The sequence below is a fragment of the Haliotis cracherodii genome, unplaced genomic scaffold (genome assembly GCF_022045235.1).
Source record: "Haliotis cracherodii isolate W230 unplaced genomic scaffold, xgHalCrac1.p SCAF_1, whole genome shotgun sequence".
Lineage (NCBI taxonomy): Eukaryota > Metazoa > Mollusca > Gastropoda > Lepetellida > Haliotidae > Haliotis > Haliotis cracherodii.
Window position 1 is genome coordinate 77,631,103 of NW_027266264.1, and position 26,953 is coordinate 77,658,055.

General features: G+C 40.1%; 1 protein-coding gene across 2 annotated transcripts in view; it reads right to left on the reverse strand.

Moving 5' to 3' along the window:
• Positions 1-26,953, reverse strand: part of LOC139477328 (serine/threonine-protein kinase A-Raf-like) — a 79,384-nt gene that overhangs the window by 22,078 nt on the left and 30,353 nt on the right. For both annotated transcript variants that reach the window (XM_071259992.1, XM_071259915.1), the window contains 4 exons: positions 6,732-6,784; positions 1,390-2,160; positions 576-630; positions 197-301 (listed from right to left, as the gene is read on the reverse strand). In XM_071259992.1, the coding sequence (XP_071116093.1) occupies positions 197-301; positions 576-630; positions 1,390-2,160; positions 6,732-6,784 (984 nt within the window). The remainder of the gene's footprint in view (positions 1-196; positions 302-575; positions 631-1,389; positions 2,161-6,731; positions 6,785-26,953) is intronic.

Genomic DNA, 26,953 nt, shown 5'->3' on the forward strand with positions numbered 1-26,953 from the left:
CACATCGATGCAAGCCCTTACTGCGCCAAACAATACGTCTCCGCTGTGATGAGCGAACACAAACATTCCTTTGTCACCTTTATGCAACATTCGTCCTCTCACTCACTATCCAACTGTCAACTAACCAGCACCGTAACATAGAACCTTCTTCAACATGTGTGCAGCCCTCCCCAAGTATAGCAACAGTCTCTCTCACCTGTGAATTGTACATCTCCTTCCAACCCTCACACAGTCAGTGACGCTTACATCTTCGTAAGGAATACTGAAATCTTCAATCGACATCTTGCCATCAAGAACGGTCCTGAAAAATAAGAACATGCATTCTTTTCAAATATTTGTGTGTTGTTGTTTTTGTCTTTTGTTGTTGTTTTTTTGTTGTTGTTTTTTGTTGTGTTTTTTGTTTTATTCCCTAACTTGCGCCAGGCAGGGTATCAACAAGTACCATATTTTAATGTCTTTGGTGTGACGTGGTGGGGATCGAACATTAACCCGCTCTCCGGGCAGACGCTCTACCCACTAGACCAGGGAGACTGTTCTCTGAAGACACTACGCGAGAACATACAAATAGACCCTACCTCCCAAACACACTGTCGTGTAGGAAAGAAACATCCAGATCTTCATTGTCAGCATCTGAATATAAAAGAATCAGCACACTTTAAACTATTCAAAAGTACAATTCAAAACTAAACTTAAGAACCTTTCTGCAATCATTACAAATGTGACATCTACCGCACATTGAAAGTGAGCGATTTGATATTTTCAAGATATAGCGACGGTCAGCTTAATGACACTAATCATCGATATGCATTACACAACAACACTTCTGCAATCCCACAAGCCACGGACTGGTTTTGACATACCTATGATAATAATCGGCGACAGGCCCCTACCCACAACTGTTAACTGACTGTAAGAGTCCAGTCTCCACCCTTGCTGAACTAGGCTGGAGTTATATATTAGACATATAGTCTATGCACAGTCCAATAAAAAAGACGTATCGAAATCGACACAAGGTGCTTGCAATACTTGATGCACTTTGAGTTTTATTACAAAATAGATCTTGATCGTCAATGAGATCGTCTTGAATGGGCACCCTCGTTTTGCTTGAAGTAAATGCACAGGTGGAATTTGACTGGTAAATAGGAGGTCCATAGAAGGAACATAACGCGTAATAGCCACTGGTGGCGCTACGATCGAGCCCAGACATAACATCCTAGTTCGGCAAGGTTGAAACTGGACTCGGGAAGGTGAGCTAGTTGTGGTCCTACACACTGAAAAAAATCAGAGATGGAAGACAAATGCTATTCGAAAACCACTTCGTAACTTACAAACAATACATGGTAATGAATACGACTGTTTGTCTTGACCATTCCAATTCTTCATTCTTACCTTCAGAGTTGACCTTTCTCCCCTGTACTGGCCACGTGGCACATCGACGTCTAAACCTGGGGGAGACGTCATTGGGTTCCGGGCCTTGTTTGGGCGGGCAGCTGATGGTGCCTGTGAGCGGCTGGCGACACCCAGGGCCAGCCGAGTTTAGCTGCTTTTCTCTATGTTTATACCGTGAGGCTCGGAGCAACTGGCGACCAGAAATATCCGGAGGCTTCAGCAAATGAGGAACGTCTGCGGGAGGGACGCCGGTGTCGTCGGAATCATGGTCTGATTTGGCTTCAGAGTATGTGATTTGAACCACAGTCTTTCCTTTGCTATATGCTAGATTTGCCGTTTGGTTGTCCTGGACGGAATTGAATTCATTGTTAGGCACATTCTGATCGTGGAAGCTAGATCTGTACGATCTCAGAGCCACGTCCTCCTCAAAGACCTGCTCCTTGTTCCACACATACCTGTCATCTGCTTGCATACAATCTGTTGGAGAGATCTCGTATTTCCGCTTAGATTGAATCCACTGACGGAACCTATTTGTAAGATTGTGAAATAAACCGTCACCCGTCCTGCCAAGGCTCTTTGAACGTCTCTTGCGGTCCCTTGGTGGACTGTTGGGACAGGCACTGTGATGTCGGGGAGAAGGACTGGGGTGCCTGGGAATGGGGCCCCCAGGCCGCGGAGACGGAGAACGTGAGCACCCCCGACATCGGAGGTGCCTGGAGTTGGATGAATTGGCATTTACCTGCAGAACTTTAGTCCAGTGTTCTTCACCAGCTGCAACCAAGTGCGCAGAGTAGTATTTTACAGGCATACCAGATCCTTAGAAAGAGGGCTTTGCTCCACACAAATAACTAATACTACGTAAGTCTGTGTTAAAGAATGGAAGCTGGGACAGGCCACTTTCTGAAACGGGGTTCAGGTTACCTGAATGCTTATTATAGTAACATTGTCCAAAACACTGATGATAAACACGATATAATCCAAAAGACACTCAACACTCAATGTCTTCTCAAAAACAAATTGTGTCTATGTCTGTACGTTGCAACAAATTACAGACAGATTTACTTCCTGTTCATACTGCCATGTGAGTGGATGAGTTTAAAGCCGCTTATAATTTATATTAGTTAACCATACGTCTTGTCTGCCTAATGTGGGAGGTAAGTTGGTGAAATCTAAGTTCTGATAAATCAATTATCTTAGTAATGTTATATCTATTCAAACCTACGACTCAACGGCATTGCGCAATCTTCGACTGCACTTTCAGAAAATATCCAACATGTTTATTCAGTTTTAATTTAGCGAATAATGAAAAAGGATCAGATATACAGTGACATCAAATTTCACTGTACCGTAAATATCTCGTATGAAGGTTACGCGAATTTTGATTTCTTTTAAAAAACACATGTTCATTCCAGCTGGCATCTTCAAAACGTTAATGTTGATGGAAACCATAAAGCGATCGGATTCGTGCACCACTTTAAGTGAGTGATTTGGGTTTAAGGCCGCTTTGAACAGGATTCCAGTTATATCACGGAGTGTCAGCTTGATGTTGGAGGAAATTTCGAAGTGATGCAGGTTTCAAGAGGTTTATCACTTTGGTGAAACCCATGAGTACGGGTATGTTGCTGACAAACCTAGAACATAATCGGAGCAATCCGTGATTCAAGCCCACAATCATCACCGAGAGTGACATGAACGAATTGATAATGGCGGGTATTGCTGGTGTATTCAACAGGTGTTTATTAAAGTCAGAGCAAGTTTAATGTTACATACGATAAAATTTCACTTTCACTCGACTGGGTTCCGTCTAGTCTTTCTTAGACGAGTGGAAAACTGAATAAGTAGCCCTGTCACGGGAGAGTCACCAAGACTGAGCTTCACACATTGTAGCGAAAACACGGGTTATCAAGGAGTCGATAACCATTTAATAACCACCCAAGAACCCTGAAGTGAGTGATGAAGTTGGCTTTTATGCAGCTTTTTATGAATGTTCAATATTACGACGGGCCTCCCTGTGGGGAATCAAACAAGAACCTTAGGCGTGACGAGCGAACGCTTTTACAACTAGGCTACATACAGCCCCTCAGTAGCCTTGGCGATTGTAGTGTAGCATTCAATCTCTCACTCACCTCCAAACCACTGATGCGTTATATATAACCAAAGTGAGAAGAATTCAGTGAGCATTACAGACTGTTTTTATGAAATATGTTTGACTAGAAGAAACTTGATACATAGTCCTTGCGGTAAATTTAGTCCATGTGAAATTAGTAAACTTAAATGACGGAATAATATCCAGTTTCTGAAGTGACATGTCATGTCAACACGGTTATCTACTTCGCTGCGTGTGGAAAGGTCATAAGGAATGACCCCTTCAATTTGCATCATCGCAACTGCTGATAAATAAAACATCCATCTTTTAGAGTATCAGCCAAATTTGTATGGCAGCTGTTTATGTCTGGGGTTGTCAACTTGTCACACACCGATGTCACGCTCGCTTGTCATATTAAAGCTATGTCATTGAATCAACTATCACTACGTTACGGTCTCAACCTTCACAATTGTTTCATGAATGACATGACACTATTCATTATTGCTCTCTGGGGTAAAAAACAAAAAGTATTCCATTTTTACAGTCAATGAATTCCCTGTCACCATATTTCTTAGTTGGCTGTCATCGTTTACATTGACATCGGGTACCTTACATCAGCAAGTTCCATTTTGTGCTATTGAACTCGCCACTAGAACTCGTTGTCGCGCATATCCACCGTAATACTTGTCGCGGACCACCCGCTTCCCCTTTCTTCACAATGGTACGCGCCAGTGGGCGGACCTCATACATAGTCATACGGTGTAAATTTTCAGGTCACAGCTCAACTTATCCTGGCTTAAAAGTACGTGTTTTCTAACTCGAAATCCCTACGTGAAACGTTAATCGTATAAGCCCGGACTTTGTGCTACTAATTCAGGAAGTTAAACATGTAATGTTTGTTTCTTGTTTGTTGTTTAACGCCGCACTCAGCAATATTCCAGCTATGTGACGGCTGTCTGTAGTTAATCGAGTCTGGATCAGACAATCCAGTGATTAATATCATGAACATCGAGCCACGAAATTGGGATACTATGACAAGCATCAACCAAGTCAGCAAGCCTAACCACAAGATCCCGTTAGTCGCCTTTTATGACAAGCAGAGTCGCCTATTACGACAAGCATGGGTTGCTCAAGGACCATACTAACCCGGATCTTCACAGGTCTAAACTTGTATTGAATCATATCTTATCTAGACCACCGGAATATGTCATCATGACTTATCGTTAGAGGGAGAGCGATTATTTGTTAACGCCGCTTTTAGCAATATTCCAGAAATAAGTTTCATCCATAGTACCCTTGTGGTGAATAGAACCTGGACCTTGTGGTTCATCCAGGGTATCCCGTCGTCCTTTTAATCTTGTAACATGAACTTAATTAATGCGATTGTGTGAACAACGATCAACGACGGTGACATGAAGTGATTGAATATTCAGTGACAAACCACATCTGGCCTTCACCATAAATTAGCCACAGCATCCTTGACACGAGTGTTCAGCCTTCATGTCAGTACTAGAAATTGCCAAAGAATCCAATCTATCTTTTTCAGAAGGCTTGCAGTCACTCCCGTAATTGACACTACTGAGTTCACACCCATGAGGAGGAGATTGCGTGTTGAAGAGAAAAAATGGGACAGACATAATGAAAACCTAACAGTGTTTGTCACAGGCTGTTCGCCTCTTTGTCCACCTGTACATCGTGAGACTGCCGCTAGAACCAGGGACATCCCCTCGGAGACGTACAGGGATGGGGAAGGGCATGGCATGTCAAGGGCATGGCATGTTCGTTTAGAGCAATATGTGGAATGTCGTTAAACATGTGAAATGTGAAATGGACATAATCCGTTTGATTTGAATACAGCTTTTGATGCCCGTACTGGCGACTTTTGTGGCTTTAATTAAGCTGTAATCGTGGGAGCATTTGATTACAGGCTGGAAATAGGGTGTTTAATATGGTAGGGTTAAAAAAAACTCAAATGTCAAAGTGGAACGCCTCATCATAAGAAACGGATCATATCCCCGTAGACGGCAAAGGCGATGGTCCATTCATTGATTGATGTTCTTATAGATCAAAACTTCAAATGTTATAATTTTCCTGAAAATGGACAATTTGAAAATTGGTTTACACAATTTATAACTAAAACAAATCAGACGAAAAACCAATCACCGCTAAATATCCAAACATGCAACATAGCAGAAACTATGGCCTCACGGGAGCCAGGTTTGTAAGTTGGTAATCCGCATCAGAGATGTGTAGCCCAGAGAACTTTCATCCTGGTGTTGTTCCAAAATAGATTGCGTGAATTATCCCTACCTTTGTGTAGAATCAAACGGATTTCACGATGTACGCTTTCGGAGCTTCCATGGAATCACATGCAGCGTTTATCGTAACTCATGGCAAAATTTGCAGCTGTTAGCATAATCCACTGCAAAATACTCAGCGGCCAACGTAACCCAGGGCAACATGTGCATGGTCAGCGTAACCCAGAGCAACATGTGCATCGGTCAGCGTAACCCAGGAAACCAAGGAAACATATTCAGCCCTTAAGTAACTCAAGGAAACAAATGCTGCTGTAAACGTTACCAGGGAAGCACATGCAGCTGTATACGTTACCAGGGTAATACATACAGCTGTAAGCTTTACTAGGGACCCATATGCAGCTGTATACGTAACCATGGAAACACATGCAGCTGTAAACGTTACCCAGGGAAACATAAGCAGATATGAATTTAATCAAGTGAAGCATATGCATTTTTTGTCCAGGAAAGAAACTAAGCCTGACCCATGGACCTATAGTAAAGGAAAGGCTTGAGGGCGTTTGTTATGTTTTACCTGCTCGTCGACTTATTGTTCGTTATCTGTCACAGAGCCGTGACGATATGTTTATTCTGTCTGACATTTACACTGCATCTAATTGCGTGTGTCTGTCACGGAATCATTACTGTAACACCCAATCAGCACGGTGCACACCCAAATCTAGCACGGGAACAAATAACCATGGAAGCTGAACATATAACTATTGAAGGGACCTGTTCAATGGACATTCTCCAGGGCTTATATTTTTATCCAGTTGTTTTTCATTCTCCAGATTAGCATATCCATACATTGTAAAATTTTAAAATGTTTTATTGTTTAATGAAGTTCAATGCTCCTAAATTGCCCCTTGGTATTTAAAGAATAAATATTTTCGTTTGATCATTAATGAGGTGATTTGGGTCTGAGGGGCGCTGTTTGTGAAATCAACAAAAGATTGGCTTACTTATTAATCTTCTCCTGCAGGTATTGTCATCGTACCTTTTCAACTTCCCGGACCTGAAAAAAAAAAAAGCACATTGAATGTTTGACATTATAAGTGGGCGTGTTAAAAGAGGGTTATTAAAATGTGCCATATTTGTAACTCTTCTTACCTCTCTTTGTCAAAGATATTCAGCGAGCTGAATTATCTTTTCGAGTTGATATAAGTACATACTTAACTTAGATCACATTGAACCTACCTACTTAGAAGACTTACAATAACACTAGATCAGTTCAAAAATAGTTCTTCATATTTTGACAATATGGATGTCTGTGCGCTGTGATTATTGTCCACTGTTCCTGCATCTCTCGCTGTAACCAGAATATCGGCCTGACGTACGTGCTCCACAAATAGCACCAGATCAACCACATCTCACATCGGTGGCTTTGTTGGGGTAAACCCTTGCCTGTTGTTGTTACCGAGGGACACAGTCTCTTACACTTAAATATAGTATCCTCCTCTACCGCCAAAAATGTCACAAACCTTCTCCTCTCCATTTTCGTCTCATGATTGATATTCTCTAATTAAGACAAAAATTCGATTTGCCTTAAGCTGTGCTTGGTTGAGCTGGAGTTGATTCCAAAAGTCTTAGAGGCAGGATCCCTTTTTCCCAATTCATTTGGATAATCAGGCAAAAACCAATCGTGTATGTTCGGCAGAATCTAAGCCTCCGTATTTCTTTAAACAAATAATTAGGTATGTTTGGGGATACCCATCTTCCCGAGGCATGAGTGTCCGCTCGCCGACATCAATGCCTAATTCCCACCCTTGCCATTTCAAGCCACCACAGCAGACGACCGAACGAAAAGATTCGAGATTTCATCCCTGACAGACAAACAAAATGACAGATTACCACAGTAAAGATACTTATTACTGCCGCATTTCGCTCTTACAATAATAGCGGCACACAGACTACACAGTACAAGTACCACTGCACATCTCGGTAACATGAAACATCAGCAGTGGACGCCTCAAAATAGCACTGCATCTCAGTCACAGCGAAAAGTGTTCTGTCGTTCGGGTTTAAAAAAAACAATGAAGTCTGCATTCAATATATGAATGTACTTGGGTGAGTTGACTGAAAACTTGAAGCCACTTCGTAAATGTTTGTCTCCGCTTAATTGTCGAATATATTCAGCGCAAATTCGACAGGCGATGGCTGTAGCCATAGTCGCGAACACGTTTTCGGAACCTGAATGTTGATTTTGTAAAACGGTCTCTGATTGGACTTTCGATATGTGCGTTGGTCCTCTCATATTTTAGCACAGAAAAGTAGGCTTGAAATGGCCAGGGTAAGCACTAGGCTGTTGTATAGGCCAATGGATAGTCTTGCCTCGGGATGACGGGTAATACCATGATAAGGGTACAGTTAATAATTTGTATCACACAAGAAATGAAGAAAGAATTTTTTCACTAAAAAGATTCTTTACACAATCACAGACAAAGGCTGAATGACAACCTATGAAATATGTACATGCTGGACATACATCAGCACAACAATCGCGGACAGAAAATTACGTTTGCATTCGTCTTCAAAGAGAAATTATAACTGTTTAAGGAAGAGAATTTATGGATGTTAACTTCTTTATTATGGGGAACACAACGTTCCGGAGTATATGCTTACTCCTTCATCAGGTGAATTGATAAAGGAGTCAGCATATACTCCGAAACGTTCTGTTCCACATAATAAAGAAGCTGACATCCATAAATTCTCTTCCTTATGTGTATCACTTCTAAATGCCTAAAGACTATAACTGATTAGTTTTAAAAGTATGAAGAATTATTCTTTGTGGCCAAAAACCGAAAACTGCTAAATGTACAACACGTACCTGCGTGTATAAACTGTCTCGTGTGACAAAGTTATTTTATACAATAACATACATTTACAGACTTTCTAGGCAAGGTTGTAAAACCCAGGCTTGTGGAGATGACTGACCAGGGGTCAGGTTAAGGATGAAAGCTGTTATTCGAACCCACGATCAGCGGATCCTGGCACGACTGAAGAAGTTACGACGCCCCAGACCGTTGTGCCACCCATGGCTGTGTTCATGCACGCAATTCGTATACTGATGTACTGTGACCCATTAGGGACATGGAGTCTGTTTTTCAATATTTTGATGTTTCACTTACTTTTATCGTAACCTTTTGCAAATTAACACAATTTGCCATACAAATATGTGATAAATCATGTATAAAAACATCCGAAAACATGGAAAATGTACTTGCTATTGAGTTGCTGAAATGTGAAGCGAAAATATCAAAAACTAAAATGGAAATGTCAAAAACCAAAACCATTTTCATTTTAGTTTTTGACATTTTTGTTTCGTTTTTCAACGATTCAATATCTTCTTAAATCATGATTCATCACATATTTGTAAGACAAATCGTGTTAATTTGCAAAAGGTTACGATAAATGTAAGTGAAATATCAAAATATGGAAAAACAGACACCATGTCCCTTGTGGGCCACCGTACTGATGTGAACATAAAACATGCATGAAATGAGATGGGAACGATTGTCGTCGTGGGTTTCTAGCTTATACGATGATGGATAATTGATGATGCCATTATTAAACTTGAAAGTATGGGGAAAATATCCAACATGAAATTATTTAATTAATTAATATAATTTACACTTTGAAATGCAAGTAATCGTCTAATCTAGACCCTAAACGAATATTAGTGTTCATGAAACTGTTCTGTTCTACTGTGCATGTGTAACACTGTACATTCCATATGAAGTGAAACATGAATTTCTCTGTTGGTCAGAGTAACACGTATTGTTACAGTAGTACCCTATTTACAAACATATAGGCGAAATCACTAGTGGCCACAGTCACGAAATTGGGATACGATGACACGCATCAACCCAGTCAGCGAGCCTGACCACCCGATCCCGTTAGTCGCCTCTTAACACAAGCATAGTCGCCTTTTACGACAAGCATAGGTTGCTTGTGTACAAATGACTCAACTGTTGTCAACAATGTAACCAAAACGTCATTTAATATCTGTATTTGAAGCAGTATTAATTGAAGGAAAATGTGCAGTAAAACCCTGTAGTAAAAACAGAACGATCAGGATCGTAGGATCGAGTGGCTGTCTATTCAAAACGGAACTGTTCATGATCTTGTCTATATACATTACATTTATTGGGGCATACTGTACATCTTTACATTTACAACAAACATCAATATAGTCAAATCACTTAGTTTTCAAATCGGGAAAATATTGTCCACAGTTTCAATTGTACACGTGATCTCGCGTGATCACTGAGGATAGATTCGTTGTGTTTACTGTATTTGAGTCAAAATCAATTTGAACAGTATGTTAACATCATAAAACCATTAAGGTTATTCACACCGTCTTACGGCACGCAAAAGAGTTGATGAAAATTATACAGTAAACTATAAAAGTTAAAGGGATATTTTTAAGCTTTCTATTAACGTTTGGCTGTATCTTGTAATGATGAAGATCTCTGAAATGACTGACTACGTGTGTACAGCGGTTGTGCCAAAAGGGCAGCACTTCTAGGAAGTCCTATCTTTCCCGTGAAATGCCGTGTACTCATAGTGGACGAAGATCCAATTAAATGACACCTCCTGAGGCACTTCTTGAGGGTTAGGATGCTAATTCGTCGGTATTTAGGACGTAGATTCCAGTGTGGCTTGCTCCTTGGATAGCGCCAAATGGAATGTCACTATTGATAACCCAGTGGTTGATCAGAGAGGGAAAATGGATTAAGGACAAGGCAAAGAAGAACCCGAAGGTCCTGGTTCAGCAAATTAAGTCATCTTACAAATAACTCGCCCAAACAGACGGGTCTGTTTAATGTTGTGGGTTCATCTGCAATACGGGTTTAGGTATAAGGGAGTGAGTGGGTCTATGCTTTACGTCACATCGGCAATATTTCAGCCATATCGTGACGATTTACGTATAAAGAACACTGCGCATCACCATTTGACCTTATGTATAATTGTGGTAGGCAAATATATTTTTGTATCATTCACAAGTGCCTTATTTAAGGATTGTAGTTATTGTGACCTCTCGGTCCACGTTCTTGCCTGCCACATTGAGTTTCTGTGATCCTGTTCTTCGATTAGAAGAGCGAGTAAGTTGGATTTAACGTCGTTTTGAACAGTATTTTAGTTATATCTCAGTGTGTCAGCTTGATGTTGGAGGAAACCCGAAGTGATGCAGACGTTAGGCGTTTACCACTTTGGTGAAACCCACGAGCACGGGTATTGTGCTGATAAACCTAAAACAATGGAATTGAACCCACGATCATAGGTTTCATACGCACCTAAGGGACGAAACTCTGCACAGTGAGATACGGTGCCTTAGACGCCATGTATGAGCAGAATAGGTTTCTGGCGCACCTAAGGGACGAAACTCTGCACAGTGAGATACGGTGCCTTAGGCGCAATGTATGAGCAGAATATGTTTCTGGCGCACCTAAGGGACGAGACTCTGCACAGTGAGAGAGATACGGTGCCTTAGACACCATGTATGAGTAGAATTTATAAGTTTATTCGATAAAAGGAGTTGACAGTACTTTGTCCTGCGATATAGTACACTTTCTGAGCTACGTCATAATGGGGTGACGTCACGACTGTGTTCAAATTACCTCCCCCGTGATCAAGTATATCCTTCGTAACATAGTTTTATCATTCCTGTCAATCAAGACGGAGCATCCACATCAATTGGTGGATTGGTGAAATAGTTTCTTACAATGAATCTGATAAAACAAACCATGGCGTTGACAATCGTGAGAAGGAAAACAGCCATAGATGCTGCACACAAAACGTTATGGACACAAAAGTAAAAAGTTGAAAAACAACTCAAATCAAACAAGTGGATGTTTTCTTTCCGACTACGCTTTCGGAACCGAACTGTTGATCTTTCAGCAGTCCATGGGTGTAAACAGTCTTTAAAAGATCATATCAACCACCTCCCACCCCGCGGGGTGACCCCAAACAGACACAAACCATTGAACAACCACAATCATGAAAAGGTTGTCCGCGGCAAGCGTTGGGGCCCTGTGAATTATGTCTATCACTGGCCATATAAATGAGCAATCCTTGAAACACTACATAACCACACCAGTTGTTAAGCGTAGGGCATTTAGCAACAAACTGCAATCGAACAACACGGCCGCTGTTGCTCTTTCTCCATCACGTTCGTCCAACGGAGACGCCATTTCAGATCAAATCATCTTGCCATCGATTCACGTCAGCTGTAGGGTACGGTACGGCAACCACCACAGTATTGCACTCCATTTCATAGATTGGAGTTGCTGAACAGTCTGCTAAAGTTAGTTTCAACTCATACGTCGGGAAAAAACTCAACTCACAATAACCAGGGACACAGACCTTCGTCAATGTCTTTGTGGATTGGTATGCACCTGTGGAATGTTTAGTGTCACGTGATTACACTGAACCCAAATTATATAAAAACATATATACAAATCCTATTTTTGCTGCATGAGATAAATCAGTCAGTGTACAGAGAATATACAGTGACTTATTTAACCATAAACAATCTATTTTATTTGTGTTGTATTTTATTTATTTTGAAACTTATTTCGTCGTTTATCGTAAAGTTCTTTGTTCGTTTCGTGTGTTTTTCAAACGTTGCACTCAGCAATATTCCACCTATATGGCGGTGGTTTGTACATAATAGAGTCTGGACCAGACAATCCTGGACCATCACAACTGGTATACAATGACATGCATCAACCAATTCAGCAAGCCTGGCCACCCGATCCCATTAGTCGCCTCATACGACAAGCACAGTCGCCATTAACGGGAAGAATGGGTTACTTAGGACCAATTCTAACCCGGGTCTTAACGGGACCTTAACGTAAGGGTAAGTAGGCCCCTCATTAGTCATCATCTTATCTTATAATCAAGCAATGACTTGAATTGGCGATAAGTATCATATCTTGAACTTTCGTAAATATCTGAATGCCATTTCTGATGAAACATATCAATGGCACGCATGCTAAAGTACTTAATGGAAACATTTGCATTACCAATTGTCTGGGACAGCCAAATGAAACCAAATCCATATGTAAAAAAGCAATGTAGGAATACAAGAAGCCCATGTGTTCTTCCCAAGACTATCGAGGTGTACAAGCACGTTGAAGGCTTTCTTGGGTAAACTGTGTTCAGACATTATTATTATTTTACACCAATACTTCAAGTAACGAATGTAAGATATGATGTACAATGGGAATCTCCCGCATTCTCCATAAACCATATTACTTGGTGCTGACATACCAACATTCAAAAACCTTTTACAAGCGAGGAGATGAACCTTTTCAATTGTATAGAACTCTTTACAACCCCATATCTCAGACCCATTTAGTAAAGTAGGTTGTATTCACAGCAAAAAAAAGTGTAGGTTTCCGTCTTCCGGAAACCTTCCCATTTTGGATCCGGCCCGGAAACCTTCCGGAAACCTTCCAAAAATAATGTCCAAATTTTTGGGGTGCATTTTGTTCACTTAAGTGTGAAACACATAAAAGAATTATCTTGAAAATACCAAGAAATTGTAGAGAACTCTTTACAACCCCATATCTCAGACCCATATAGTAAAATAGGTTGTATATTTGAGAATCAAATAATTTAAAATACATTTTGGTGAAATAACTTCAAGCTTAGACATAACAGAGTGGACTTGTAACAGAGCTTTCTTTGCTCTGTTTATGAGATTAATTACTGACTTATTCAGATTCAGTGTATGGGTAAACAATATGCCAAGGTATTTGTATTCACTTACAACATTAATACATGTACCTCCAAAAACCTATTTCTCTCTTGTGGCCACTCGACCACCTCTACGAAATATAACAATGTTTGTTTTATCAAGATTAACACTAAGTTTCCATTTATATGAATATTCCGAAAGTATGTCAAGCTGCTTCTGTTGACCAATAGCAGTACTAGACATCAAAATTAAATCATCTGCAAAAGTAGCCTGAAAAGTTCTATTATATCAGGGAAGAGCTGGACGCCATGTCTACCGGACTGTAAGATATCAACATATAACTCATTTATATTCAATGAGAAAAGTATAGGACTTAAAACATATCCTTGGCGTAAGCCTATCGGGCAATCAAAATAGTCACCTTTAGTATCACCAAAGCGAACACATGATGTTACATTTGCATACGTTGATTTAACAATGGCAATGGATTTAACATTCTGCCTCCTTAACCCTTATTTTTCAAACAGCTCCACAAGTTAGCTCCATTTACAAAATCAAATGCCTTTTTAAAATCAACAAAGGCCACTTACAACTTGCGTTTCCTGTACGATAAATATTTCTCAATGACTGCATACAAAGTAAATATGTGGTCAACTTATATATTTCACAACTGTGTTCTTCTAGTATTAATGATTGAAGTAAATGCTTTACTAAGAATACTCGTGTCAGGATTGTTTACGTTTCCATTCTTGAATAACGGAATAATAATAGATTTTGACCAGACAGCAGGAAAAACGATTGAAACATTTAACCAGAAAAGGCATAAGATCAGGTAATGAGTTCTTAAGCATATCAGCTATAACACAATCAACTCCAGCAGATTTACCAGTTTTAAAGCGAGATATAGCATTAAATATTTCCGTTTCCGTGATAGCCAAATCCAACAGAAGCATGTCAACATCACTAAAGTTTTCACTGACGCCATCATTATCACGTTCAAAGCACTCATTGTCTACCAAATATATAGAATCATCTTTTGAGAATAACTTCTTGAAAAGATCTTACCATTCTGTTGGGGATATAGATCCCCTGGGGGTAGAATGTCTCTGAAGAGAACGTATAGTTTTCAAAAATAATTTCGGACTGTGTAAAGTGCTGTTTAGGCGGACAAGCCGTGACAATTTAATATCATATTTGAACTCTCAACAAAAGGTTTTATACACATTTCGTAGTTTACAGTGGCTTTTTCTGTTGTATTCACTGCGACAACACCTATACCTTCTGAGAGCCTTCCTGGATTCAGATCTTGCTGCCCTACATGCTATATTCAACTTTGATTTATCGTGTTTATTTTCACCATATTTAGTCTGTTTCTTTATACAGGACGCCGAGTCCAGAACATACTGTGCCAAATATGCAATCCCCTCCTCTACATAAGCTTCAATTTTATCAATCAAGGAATGTTCATGAATATGCAAGGAGTCCCTAAGTGTTGTGATAAAATACTTTCCTTCGATTCGTTCCATGAAAATGTACTGTTCGTAGAGACATAATCCTCACAGTCTAAACTATGTATGGAACGATTGCTAAAAGGAAACCTGCAGGATAACTCAAGAGGGAAATGGTCTAAATCTGATCGATCACCAACATTTAACATATCTACATACTGGAAAAAATCAACAGATGCCATAAAATAATCAACAACACTAGAACCAGTATCTCCTACAAACGTAAACTCGCCTGCTCTATCACCATAAACTCTCCCATTTAGTATAAACATGCGAAGAACAAAGCATAGATTCAATAAAATGCATCCGAATCTATTGATAGTACCATCGTGTTATACACGCTGTTCAACAGGGGCATTGTCTACATCAATGTATAAATCATCTTGTCCAAAGTCGTCACTGTCCTCAGAAATGGGATTATTTTCGTTGCTTGTGCGGGCATTAAAATCACCACAGAGTAGCACATGTGAAGCAGTGAAATCAGATCAATGCTCCAATATAAAAACTTCCACTGTGTCAATAAGGCAACCTGAATCTGTCCTCCCTTTGTAAAATGTAGAACCTGCCGGAAGGACATATGTGTACAAAACATTAAATGATTATCACATTTTAAATTAAACACAGATTTTGGAAATTTTAAACATATGAAGTTTTCTATATCGGAGCTAAGGTGGATGCACTGGTTCACAACATCTTGCCTAACGCAGAGACACACACCACCAGAACATCTACCTGAAAATGATGTTTTAACTGCTGGGGCAAAGTGCATTTGGTAACCAGATAGCCAGTTTAAGTCTTTAAAATCTGATATAAATGTGATTTAAACTTATTTTATTGCGGAAATCAAATGGTTTAGGCACAAGTGACACACTTACGAGGCCTTGTCCTATATACATTTCATTACATTGTGATATGTAAATAATTATAGTGCAGAATAAGTGTACAGTGCATAGGAATTACAAGTAATGAGAAAATATAAGAACACACACATATTCATATATATATACAGTATTACACACAAACATATATCCCTACATACACCCACACATACGTATACATATATACATATGATGAATTATATTTTTTGGTACAATAAATGATATATTTATAAAATAACACAGTAGTTAATAAACTAATAGACATTTTAAATTCATGTGAAGGGCGGGAAATATAGAACATAACTAAGCTGTGATAATAAGATAGATTTCTGTTTCCACTAAGAATTGTTTCTAAATGTGTCTGAATCCCTATATTCCTAATGTTGATAAACAAAGATTATTTTATTAAAGAATATTTTTTACATTCAAGAAAATAGTGAAAAGCATTTTCGCATGGGGAACCGCAAGGGCAATAAATAGTGTCTGACAAATTAACCCTCAATAAATCACCATTTAGATTGCTACATCTATGTCTAAGTCTTGTATGGATAATATTAATTTGACGCTTTCCATAACTGAAATAATATGGAGATTTGATAACATTTGGTTAATTTTTGTTTTTACTTCAGCTACAGAGATACTATTTTTAATATTTCCATTTTGTGAATTCCATTGTTTTAAAGAGTCTATTAAAAATGATTTCTGAAATGTACTTGTTCTGGCAAAAGGTACAGTCATGTTCTGTTTGTTACGTAGGTTATAATTTGAAGCAGCTGATCTATTGTGGGGTAACAAATCATTTAGATATGAGGGACATTCATTTATTATTATTTTGTGGACTGTCGTAAGTTTTTTAAATTTTTCTCTCTCTTTTAATGGCAGCCAGCCGGTTTCAAAATATAAACTTTCTCTCGAGGCAAATTTGGTCAAACCTGTCACAATTCTGGCATTAAATCAAGTTTATTTTCGCTATAAGCAGAACAGTTGTCCCATACTTCAAATGAGTATTCCAGAATAGGTCTTATAAATGTCAGATAGATTTTTGACAGATTATATCTATTTAATTTATATTTAAGTTTACGCATAGCTGAAACCATTTTCGCTGTTGACCTAGCAATAACTGAAACATGTGCAGTCCATTTCGTGTCTTGAGATAACGTGACCCCCAGATGTATGTGGGTTTCTACATGTTCAGTGGCACTGTTAGCATAGCAAATAGTTGGAAAATCCCGTACCTGTTTGTGACTAAAAAGCATGTATTTTGTCTTGGTTGTTTACAAGGCATGTGCTTGCCAACTGGTGAAGAGAGAGAAGGTCTTGATTTAATCTGTCTTCAATTACGACCATATCAGTAGATGAAGTTCCTATACATGCCTCGTCGGCGAATAACCTAGTGATATTTTGAAGCTGATCAGTAATATCATTTATGTAAACTAGAAATAGAAACGGCCCCTGCACAGAGCCCTGTGGAACCCATGCTTTAGTGATTTTTTTACTTGATAAACTACCATTAATAAATAGTATTACCCTTTGGCAACGAGCTGAGAGATAACTACGACATCAAGCTAATAATTTATCAGTTATACCATATTGTTGAAGTTTATGCAATATACCTTTGTGTCATACCCTGTCGAATGCCTAAGAAATATGACAAAATATCATACATAAATATGTATGATCATCAAGCGAATGATAAATGTGATGATAAATTTCAATTAATTGATATGTAGTACAATTGTTTGGCATGAATCCCGATTGATATTTGGAGAGTAGTTTAATCTCCAGAAAGTAATTATACATTCTTTTAAAAATAAGTCTTTCAAATAATTTCCCAAGACAAGATAACAGTGAAATAGGCCTGACGTAGGAAGGCATTCGTGACTAACTCGTGTTATTCCGGGACAAGCCGAATAGCGACTCGCGCCCTTCTCATGGCCATTTTTTGCGACCGGGTTCCGTCTTAGCGCAAACGGCCACACCTAAAACAATTGTCAACTCAGTGTGTAATGGTTCACACATATTCCCCATATATTATATATATATATATATATATTTCAGGTGCAATTTAAAGCACATCGGGACATGCGGAATTATACAATATGACTGAGCACATTTAACTGTGTCCTGGGTTAACATGTAAAATCAAAAATTATTTCTGAGGGATTCTTTGTCGAAGAACTTGAAATCATACGCGCATTCTGATTGGTTTGTCGTATTTTCGCACATAACATTCATCGAGAAGGGGACGAGTCTTCTTGCAGGTTACGGAAAGAGGCGAATGGTGACGAATGTTTGGGAGGGTGGGATTATGTCCCTTTTTGTACAAAGGCATGGCATAAATCTCTCCAAAAGACACACAATATCAAACAATTGGAGGTAGGCAATAACGTTACAATCATCAAACATTTTACGTAAGCCACAAATGTTCCAGGACAACAATGACAAATGTTTAGCGTTACCGGTGTTGTTTCCATTCTGTGTCGAATACTGGCCCTGGTCGGATTGTTATCTCCTATGGTAGCCACCACGCTGTGAGGTACTCCTCAATTGTCGTATGGAGCTCTCTATTTCTGTTTTCATGATTATGTTCATCATAACGTGGTTTAGTTAACAGCTCACCATTCTTGAAATATCCAATCAGTCCTCTATCTTTCACGTTTGTTTCTATCTTTAAGTTGTTCACGTTGGCGGATAGTTAAATCGAGTTATTAGTTGAGAGTCCATAACCGATATTCTTGAGTGTTGTTCGACCTTTCAATACTTCGATCTTGTCATTCTTGGTTTAGATGTATCCCCACGTTGTTCGCCGAGTCGATATGCACGGATGACGTCATCACTAACCCATGTCTTGGTCTAAACATTGCTGTTCAAAATGTCTCGTACCTTGACCTTGCAATCAGTGTGCGTCTCTCCTGTTTCCTCTGTCAGGTTATAGTGGATAACGTTGTCAGGCCTGCTAAATGCCCCTAGCTTGTCGATCTCGCCGTCGAACTGTGCTAGTTTCTCATACACGTTATTTATCTTGCCGGAGATCAAACCAACGCCCTCATACATTATGCTCTGGTTGGTTTGTACAGTTTCCATAACACTCTGGAGTTTGGTCATCTTTCATTCAATGTTAGTAAATCTGGTACTCAAATCTCGAACCTCATTCGAGAGTGTGGCTATCTTACTTCCGAGATCACATTTCACGCATTGGATTTCCTTCAAAATGGTATCTTTGGCTTCTGCTAAGGAAAGTGGTCCGGGATTCATTTCGATGCCGTTATTACCTCAGCGGGCAGACGATTACCACCTAAAAGGCATGCGACTGGAACACGTGAAGATTGAGATGGCCAGGCTGACCATTCAGTTTTGAATGACATGACGTCACTGGTGTATACAAGGGCACAAACATGCTCTTTTGGTAAATAGGAATACACATCAACATTTTCACATGCGTACAAAACAGTATAGCTTAAACCAATATGCAAGATAAACACAGCTGCGCATACAACGATTCTGAAGTGTATATCAGACCCATCGACAGTCGGTGAATACTCGTCATGTTTGTCAAGTGTTACTTGCCGGGTGCCTTTTGGTTGAGTGAAAAGACCAATTCTTGCTCTATCGACGTCGATCGTCACCATTTCTTGTCTTACTTCGGGCTCTGGTAATATGTCAATCACTGATTTTCAGCTTCAATTCTGTCAATTTAGGTCATAATACGACATTAAGATGATGTTTAGACGGAGCGCATCAACACACGTCTTGACATAACAAGGGGCATAGCTCCAACCTGACTGGAGTATTCATGTTAAACTGCGGCATGGTATCTCAGTGAGCTAGCACTATAAATCGGCATCAGTCCGGACTATTACAAGCAAACACACACACGTACATGCACGTCGCTATATAAGTGCAATAATCTTGGACGCGACGTTAAAAACCAATTTCACCTCGACTCACCTAATAGATCTTATAGACCTTATTACACAATACATGGTAGTGGAGCAAACCGTATATATTTTCTTTAAGAAACTCTTTGATTTTTTCACAACGTTATCGGAACATGGAAAGCTAAATGAGCGAGCTAGCTAACACATGTCTCTATATTGCACGGCCGTTATGTTCGTTGACATCGTGGTATGTTCATGTTGGCTGAGGGTCACGGCGGAATTTCTAGACCCCGGGATAATTTTTTCGCTGATCGACATGCTGACTGTTAACGCCCCCAGAGCCCATTGTAGTTGCATTACAAACACGCCTCTGTCAGACAAACCCAACGTAGGGGATAATTTGTAATCTCTAGTCTTCCATTTCTGCGGTCACCCATGCAGACTCCGCATCAAATTCAGATTTGCCTTGACGAACTGTTACTGGACACAGCTTATTGGGTTAATCACTGGATTGTCTGGTCCAGATTCGATTATTTATAGACCGCCGTCAAGTTGCTGGAATATTGCTGACTGCAGCGTACAACAACAAAAATAACTTTTGGACTATCATAGGATCCGACCAGAATGGATGGAATACAGTATGTGACATTGCTGGTGTTGCCCCTACCGTTGATCAAGCTGTCAACCACTGGTTACAAACCAACATTCAATCAATCAAAGTATAACAACAGGTAAATGAGTCTGGATCAGGAAAACTAGTTGCCGATAGTCGATATATCAAAAGTCGCCTGGTCCTACATAAAGCTGGAAATTGGGTACGCATCTAATAGCCCCATTGAGACAACGAGATTTCTATGATACTCTTCTCTTGCCATCAGCCTGGAATAATGAAACTATTCTGCACCGCAATACCCACGGGTGAAAGTCTGGCGTGAACAAAATATTCAAATTGTTATACATGGATGAATAACATGAAATGGATGACAGAAATCAAATTTCTCCCAATCAGGGAATGTTTTGATAAGAAACAGGCCACGGTATATCAATCATGATTAGGCCGTCTGATGCATGTTTGGCAAAACATCAATCACTGCAGGAAGAAATAATATGATAAGGTATGATAATTCAGAAATATTATTGAATTGGCAAGAACATGACAAACACAGTTCTAAAATAATTTTGAGCAAGTATCGTACAGTTCAGATAGACTTTTGCTGAACATGCAATGTCAGTATATCTTGATCACATTATAAACATTTAAATAACAATTACATGTTTTACAGACAGATTCATTACCTACCCCTCAAGTTCATGTCATCCACAACAGAGATTGATTACCAGACGAGTACACCTGCGCTTTGAAATGAATAACGGCGATTTTAGCAATATTCCAGCAAAATCACGCCAGGAAACACCAGCTAATGAACTTCACACATTTTACCCATGTAGGGAATCGAACCTAGGCCTTCATGTGACAAGAGAAAGCTTTAACCACCAAGCTACCCTCCGCCCCTGAAACGTATTTCAGTGTCAGCCTATTGCGGGATGAAAGCCCAAAACGATTCTACCGCGTTGGTACTCACGGGTAAGGTGCTTGCACGCCATTGACCATGGCTCTGTCGCACAAAGTGATCTTAGTGCAAAGGCTATTTTAAGTCTCTATGAGGGTATGGGAGTTACGATCACCGTAGCGCTAAGATCGCTTTGTGCAAGTGGGCTCAGAGAACAACTTGTCTTTGAGAACTCTTCACGGCGAATAGCGGCACCTTAGACCACAAGGCTATCAGTGCCAATGTTTCCTGCACAGTAGTATTAGTTGTATTAGTATTAGTTGAACTCACAACATGCCATCAATCTCATTAAAATCAGATCTTAGTTCTCGCTACCGCTAAACAAAGATCTGAGGACATCCCATTACGGGTCAGGTCAGACCGACCTTTCGCGAACTTTGACCGACCAATGGAATGACCAATCAGAAGGCAGCTTTCTCGTGCTTAACGGAACTAATTTCAAATTGGCGACTACGCTTCAAAACATATTTTGACAAATTCTCGATTACAAATTTGAAACCTGAACAAAAGAACATTCTGGAATGGCTATTAGATGGTCTAGATTGTATGGATTCAGTCGTTAAAACCGTAACTATCGTTCGGAGTTAAAGTTTTCGAGGTTGCATGATTAGAAATCACATTCCGACTGTCACTTTCAAAATCTGGTAAGCGATGCTCTGATTGGTCGGATGAAAGGTCGTTCTGACGTGACCCCTACTGGGATGTCATCAGATATTTGTTTAGCGGTAGCGAGGACTGAGGTCTGATTTTAATGAGATTGAACATGCCATTTAAGAAATGTTTACAGAAGCTTTCTCTCAGTAGGCGAGCCAATAGCTACCAAGCATGGAAAGATAAGTCGTTAAGATTGGAACAATTTTATTTCACTGCACTGAAATCAAGAACTTTTTTATACTGGTCAAGGCCAAAACTCGTTGATCTGCCATAAACGAAATCGTTCTCGTTTTAAATTACCGGCACGGTGACGACAAACATTGTTTTAACTTTGCCTTGACTCATCAGCTTGCGACCGGCAATCTCCTAACTGAATTCGATCACCCATTTTGACGATGTAATGAAGTCAAACCAACAGTACTTGCGGACACGCAGGTCAATATCATCATCATGTAACACTTTTTGTAGAGTGTATCGGCACCCTGTGGTTTGGTGATGGAGATGAGGCATGTGGTTGTCTTATGTAGGCGTTGTTTCATCACATTGCATTCGAGAAATCAATACCGGCTTTATAATCAACCCGTAAGAACTGGGTGTCCATACCTAGTATCTCTTTCAATGCAAAAAAAGTATGTCAGTGTATAATGATCGTGATATGTATAGTGATAAAAATATAATTGGAGCTTCATTTAACTATTTCTCCCACATTGGTGCAATGGTAACCCCGCTGTGGTTGGTTATTGGGAAGGCGGTGTAAATATTCATTAATAAAGCAGTTCATTGTATCGATCACAAACATACCATACCAACTGATATAAATCTGTAAACACACGCGCACGAACGTGAGCGACCAATCACTATGTTCCATTGAGCGAGTGGGCCAGACCGATGTGAGTGAGTTTGGTTTAAAGACGCATCGAACGGTAATCAGGGCGAATCTGAGGGCGAAAACGTGATCCTACCTGATTTCTGACACGCCTAAAGAACTCAACCCTACACAACGAATTGCGACACAAGACACGACCGGGCCACCCAATAACTCTTTGAACAGTAGTCAAGTTGTATGACGACATGGCAGCCTGAAGTGGGTGAAAATAACACAATCACGCAGATCGTAACATGTATCATTTTGTTGAATCCATAGGCACGGATATTGTGCTTACAATCGGTGCATATCTAGGGCTCAGCCTATGTCCAGCGGATCCGGTCACTGCCATCCTCTAGTCAGCGAGTTACGGTGTCATAAACAACTGGAACACCCCGACCCCTTAATTCCTTGCTTCAAGAAAAGACGTCATTTCAGATACCATAAGAAGCTGTGGTTAAGTTCTTGTTTATTATTGTGCGGTTTGTTTAGTCACATGCATTAAAATACCCCTTTACGGAATCTATATTGTGCTGGTGTTTATATCGTCTGAAGAAAGACACAAATGATTGCACACATTAGCATCTGAAAAATGTAATCAAAATCATCGTTGACTGCTATTCATTAGAGTAAATAACAGTTTGAAAGGTAAACCCATTTTCAAGTGTGACTTTTTATACTCAAATACGCATCACGCGTCAAATACTTGTGTACACAATCAGAAACTTGGTCAATCTGTCAAGATATGTAGGTCAATATGTCACATCATATATTCCATGTCATCACCACAACCGTTGCATTTGGTAATCAGAACCGTGATAAGATCACACAAAAAGTCATACTTTTGCCTCTGGGTAAATGTGTCTGATACGTCTTGACAGGATATAGGCCAATTACTTACGAGAATATCGTCGTGTCGTTCAAACAAACCATAGAACACTTGTTAACAGTGCTCTCAGAATATATCCAGCGACGTCCTCAATGACGTAGACGATGCCCAAGATAACCTATAAACAAGCCACCGATTCTCCTTTATGGTATGACATATCAAACAGCCGCCTGAGTCCCTGCAAGTATGATCATGCCCGTCAGTCCTGTTATCTGTGTAACAATATCTGGGATTCAGATGGAACCGACAATGTTAGCTGTGCTAAAGTTGCAGCATCACCGTCCACAGACTTCATTATGTCTTCTATACCTTCAGGCAAGGTGGTGGCCATTTCTCGTGATCAAAGGAAAGGTTGTTGGAATTGGTGGAACCATGCTTTGATAAATAATATGATTATAATCACATACACGAAAGAGTAGGAATTTGGCATCTGTAGAAATTACGGGAAATGAACGGTGTCAATCATTAGTGAAAGTACCTAGAGTCCGTTTGCATGTAGTTTTAGAGGAAATCATGTCATTTGGATGAATTACTGGAAATGGAACTTTGTATTTACTCTTCTTTGTAAATGTACCTCGTTTCTGGTACAAACAAATTGGTTCAAACTGTAAATACGTTTTACCTGAAGAGCGCGATACGATCGGTCTTATCTGTAAAGGCTGGGAGATATCTATTATATACAATTATCCATCTTAACAGTAGCACGGCGCATATACTGCAGATTGAATACGTTGGGCTGACATACTAGTAGTAGTGTCAGCACCATACCCGTGCTCGTGGGTTTCACCAATGTGTTAAAAAGCCTGGATCTGCATCACTTCGGGTTTTCCTCCCACATTAAGCTGACACGCCGTGATGTAACTGGACTCTCTCCAGTCAAGGAACAGGTCAAAAGAAAAGCAATTTAGATCATCAAGCTATCGTATTAAGTCATCCAGGAACCGCAATGTAAGGGAATTGCGACAATAAGGTGATGTCTGAATGTAGGTATGCAATTAGTCGCCACAGGACTTTGCACGCCACGCGAGTGTCCCCCAGAAAGCCCTGTCCCCTCTCTCATCTAGCATACACGTAACTTAAGACGTAGACAAACAGGGTAAAAAAAAGTCATAAGTCAACCTCATTCATGAATTCGGGCCTCGGTATTAACCGAATGTGAGATTGATACATGATTATGACGTCACAAATGTTGGCTAACTTGAGTGAGTGAGAACAGTATCCCAGTCATATCACGGCGTGTCAGCTTAATATGAAAGGAAAGCCCAAAGTGATGCAGGACCTAGGCGTTTACCAATTTGGTGAAACCCACGAGCACGGGTATGCTGCTGACAGACCTAGAACCACACTCGGGGCGAACTGGGATTCGAACCCACAATCATAAGTTTCTGGCGTGCCCAAGGGACGCAACTATGCACAGCGAATGGCTCGCATGAAAGAATGAGGATAAGTGTGTCTTTGTTTGTTTGTTTGTTTGTTTGTTTGTTTGTTGTTTAACGACGCACTCAGCAATTTCTAGCTATATGACGGCGGTCTTTAAATAATCGAGTCTGGACCACACAATCCAGTGATTGACATCATGAGCATCAATCCACGCTAATGGGATGCCATGACATGCATCAACCAAGTCAGCGAGCCTGACCACCCGATCCCGTTGGTCGCCTCTTACGACAAGCATATTCGTCTTTTACGACAAGCATAGTCGCGTCTTACGACAAACATAGTCGTCTTTTACAGCAAACATGGGTTGCTGAAGACGATAAGTGTGTTCAGGGACTAATTGTACCTACCTACCGCGGTTTCTTGACATCATAGAACATAATATCACATTAACATTATTGCACGCACAGAGTGCCATGAAGATCACCGCTCATTCATGCTGGAAGTAAGGTGACAATATCTAGGTTCATGTAATCTATCAATATATCTGGATCTGGTACACGTACACAGGTTAGTGATGCACTGATCTGTGAGGTGAGGTGAGGTGAAATGGGGAGTATTATTGCACGACGTGCATGCACGTGTGTGTGTGTGTGTGTGTGTGTGTGTGTGTGTGCGTGCGCGCGCGCGTGAGTGTGCGTGTGCGTGTGTGCGTGTCCTTGTTTTAGCCCCTTAATACCGAGCGCCAGGCAGGGTAACAACAAGTACCATTGTCACCTTAACGTCAATTGGTATGACACGGCCGGGTATGGAACTCCGGACCTTCCGCTCTCCGTGCGGCGCTCTACCACTAGACCATGAAGGCGGTCCCAAAAGTCAGTGAGAGGAAGTATGATATTTACCGCCGCAGATACAATACTCCAGGTATATCACGGGCACTGCAGATATTTCAGTCTTGAACAGTTACACCAGTGACTGATATCAGCAACGATCAATGTCATCGGGACAGGAAGGTAGGCAAGAAGTCACTGAGCCGGACCCGATCCAAATTTAAATTATTTCGACAAATATGAGGTTCCTGGGACCGAAAAAGAAATATTGACATGTATTGTATTCTGATATTGATTACTGAATTTGGTTCTCCATTTATATGGTTTTCAAAACAAGTTCTAATTGCAAGATAGACACAATTTTTATGGATAACAACTTCTTTAATACTGTGAAAAGCGACGTTTCGGTATAGATCCTTATACCGTTGTCAAGCAAGACTGTCTTGCTTGACAACGGTATAAGGATCTATACCGAAACGTCGCTTTTCACAGTATTAAAGAAGTTGTTATCCATAAATAATGTGTCTATCTTGTCATCCGTCAACTTCTAAGTAATGCCTATCAAACAAGTTCTAATTGCTTTTTCTATCTAGGTTCGGACAAGCCAGTGGTAAAAAATATGAGCAAACTCTACAACGGAACTATGCAATCGCAATCATTCAAGTTACCGAGCCTGGCCAACTCAAGGATCAAAGTAATTTCAATGCATTGTCTTCAAACCTATGTGTGTCTCATCTATATACCCAAGTTATGCATCTCCGTTATTCTGAATTTCCTTTTCTTCGATAATTTAATCATGTTTCTCATGCGTTTGGGGTTATTTTCAAATTGACAAAGGAAAGTCGTCCCGGAGAAAATGTAATACACTAGTCTATCATTGTTTCTTCTTCTTGGAGCATGCTGCATGCATCAAATTACCCCAGTCAGGCCATTTCGATTCCGGATCCTTAACCTTTTGCATTATTCAACACAAAGGTTGTTTGGTTTTGGACAAAAACAATTATAAACATTCAAGGGTTTTTTAAATGA